This window comes from Scophthalmus maximus, chromosome 10 (assembly GCF_022379125.1).
Source record: "Scophthalmus maximus strain ysfricsl-2021 chromosome 10, ASM2237912v1, whole genome shotgun sequence".
NCBI classification, from domain to species: domain Eukaryota; kingdom Metazoa; phylum Chordata; class Actinopteri; order Pleuronectiformes; family Scophthalmidae; genus Scophthalmus; species Scophthalmus maximus.
The window spans coordinates 617,501-620,000 of NC_061524.1; the positions used below are offsets into that span (position 1 = coordinate 617,501).

General features: G+C 44.4%; 1 protein-coding gene across 9 annotated transcripts in view; it reads right to left on the minus strand.

Annotated features, from left to right (window-relative positions):
• The window catches only part of LOC118283267 (WD repeat containing planar cell polarity effector), a 61,537-nt gene that overhangs the window by 39,084 nt on the left and 19,953 nt on the right, over positions 1-2,500 (minus strand). For all 9 annotated transcript variants that reach the window (XR_007031589.1, XR_007031586.1, XR_007031588.1 and 6 more), the window contains one exon: positions 1,455-1,505. Coding sequence is in view for 1 of the 9 variants with exons in the window: in XM_035605056.2 (XP_035460949.2) it covers positions 1,455-1,505 (51 nt within the window). In the remaining 8 variants the exon portion in view is untranslated. The remainder of the gene's footprint in view (positions 1-1,454; positions 1,506-2,500) is intronic.

Below are 2,500 nucleotides of genomic sequence, written 5' to 3' on the forward strand. Positions count from 1 at the left end.
TTACTTTATGGGGAAAAACAGAAAACTAAACAAGAAAACACAAACAATAAGAATAAAAATACCATAAAACTAAACTATGACTTCAACTTGAGTTTAAAATGATCCCAGTCATAATGACTTTGTACATTCTGTGAGTGACGACTTTCACATATAATTTCCTGCACAGAAAACAAAACAAAATGGCCCCTTACTGTACCTGAGAGGAAGGAAACCTGTTCAAGACATTAATGGGCGAGTTTGATTAAATGTTTGCTTTGTTAAGAATGCGGCAGCTCTCATCTGCTTCCTGTGCAAAATGTTCATTGCACAATTATGTAATCATCTCAAGACAAGACCCCACAAAAATTACACCAACTGTTATGTAAAAAGATCGAGAAACTAAAAAACTATTTGCGGCAAAAAGCTAAAGTCAGTATTCATATCTCGCCCAGGATCTGACCCAATCATTGTTAACTTCTATTACCAATAACTAATAACTGTCACTTTCATTCTTCATGTAATAGAACGAGATATACAAGTTATACACTTTTGAATCTCCGAGGCTGATTGTGGCTGCACATATGAGCAGAGAAAATATTCTAATAAAAAAGCGAAACAAGACACACGTGAAGTATGAAGTCCTCCCGGAGAGGAACATATTTTATCGTGAAGACTTCTCCGCGCTCTCGCAGATAGCAGCACACGTACCACACCACAAGGCCACTTGGTGTTGATTTCCTTCAACACCAAGTGGCTCAACGCAGGGAGACGGGAGCTCATGGAGTGTGGGCATCATCTGCGTCTGCCTACACATTCACATGGAGTTCAGAGGAGGGAGAAGGAAGCTCTGCTGTTTTTCAGCGTGGTGCAATCACGCTCCTGTCTGTTTATTTTACCTGTCTCGCTTTTCATCTTCACAGAAACAAACCATTTAGGAGTGGGATTCTCTCATTGAGATGGAGAGGGAGGAGGAGGAGGAGGAGGTCGGGGTAGATGGATGCATGCAAATAAGGGTGGAGGGAGGGAGGGCAGGGGGATGAGTGTTCGTCGCCTGATAAGAGTGTTTGTGTTCCACTACCGGGTGAAAATCTGAGAGTGAGGGGGAAGAAGGAGAGGACGAGGAGAGAGAGAGAGGAAGTAGGACAGTCGACCGACTACAGGGCGGCGATTTCAGGAAGATGGTCATCATACACAGACACACACACACACACACACACACACACAGAGACAGACCGACAGACAGACAGACAGACAGACAGACAGACAGACAGACAGACACACACACACACACACACACACACACACACACACACACACACAGACACACACACAGAGACAGACCGACAGACAGACAGACAGACAGACAGACAGACACACACACACACACACACACACACAGACACACACACAGAGACAGACCAACAGACAGACAGACAGACAGACAGACAGACAGACACACATGGTTGGAAACTTACCATCACAGAAGTGGAGTTTCTCATGATAGTAGTGATGCTCCAGGGAAGTGGCTGTTGAGAAGAACATGAACAATGAAGGGGTTTGATTTTTGGAACTTATGAAACGATAAATGATTCCTGTCTCTACATGACGTCGATAAAGAGGAGCAGGAAAAACAAAACAAAACTAAACTGGAGCTGAAACATCCCGTCAGCTCCAAGGGGGCTGGTGTTGGCAAAGTGTAACCCACAACAGTGGCTCGTGGCCCGGTCACTGTGAGCAAGAAAGTGTCGTCCAGTGGCCGGCCTCTCTGGCAGGCGGCAGCACCTCCAGGATTAGTAGTATTAATCAGATAAGGGGGTGAGGGGGCCAGACAGGCCCAGACATGGGCACCTGCTCCGGGGCTGGGTGGGGAAGAAGGCTGGAGGGGAGGTGGGGAGGTGGAGGGGGTTGGCAGCGGAGGGTACCCCCGGAGCCGCTCCAATGAGCCTGGGTCTCCCTCTAGTGGACGGATGTGGAACTGTCAGAGAGGAGTCGTGAATGTTCTGATGTGATCACAACTTCCTGTTACCTGTACACTTCTAATACATCCTATCTGATGAATCCAAAACCTGGAGTGTTTGTGCTGTTGATGTTAGTAGAAATGGTCCAGACAAAATTATACAAATGTCTACTTAGCGCACAGATGCTACAAACTGAATATTAAAACATGTGGGAAAGATTTATTGCAGCAGGGCTGTTGTATCAGACTGCATTCAGTTAAATAATTAATAAACTGTAACAAAATATCCCTGGAGACGTTTTATTCATTGTTCTTCTTTGTTAAGTCAGAGAAATTTGGGAAATACTCAAGATTTGAAGCAAAGTTTCATGTTTTTCTTTTAAAAAGGACCTTATAAAAAGCCAAAATATTAAAGGCAGTGTTTTGTTATGAAAAATACTTTTGATACTCACAGTCCAGCTGAGCATATCATAATCTAATCTAACGTAATCTACTGTACATGCAGTCGAGTGATGACCCGGTCTGTCGTTATGACTCCGTGTGAAAATGTTGTGATACTTTTTG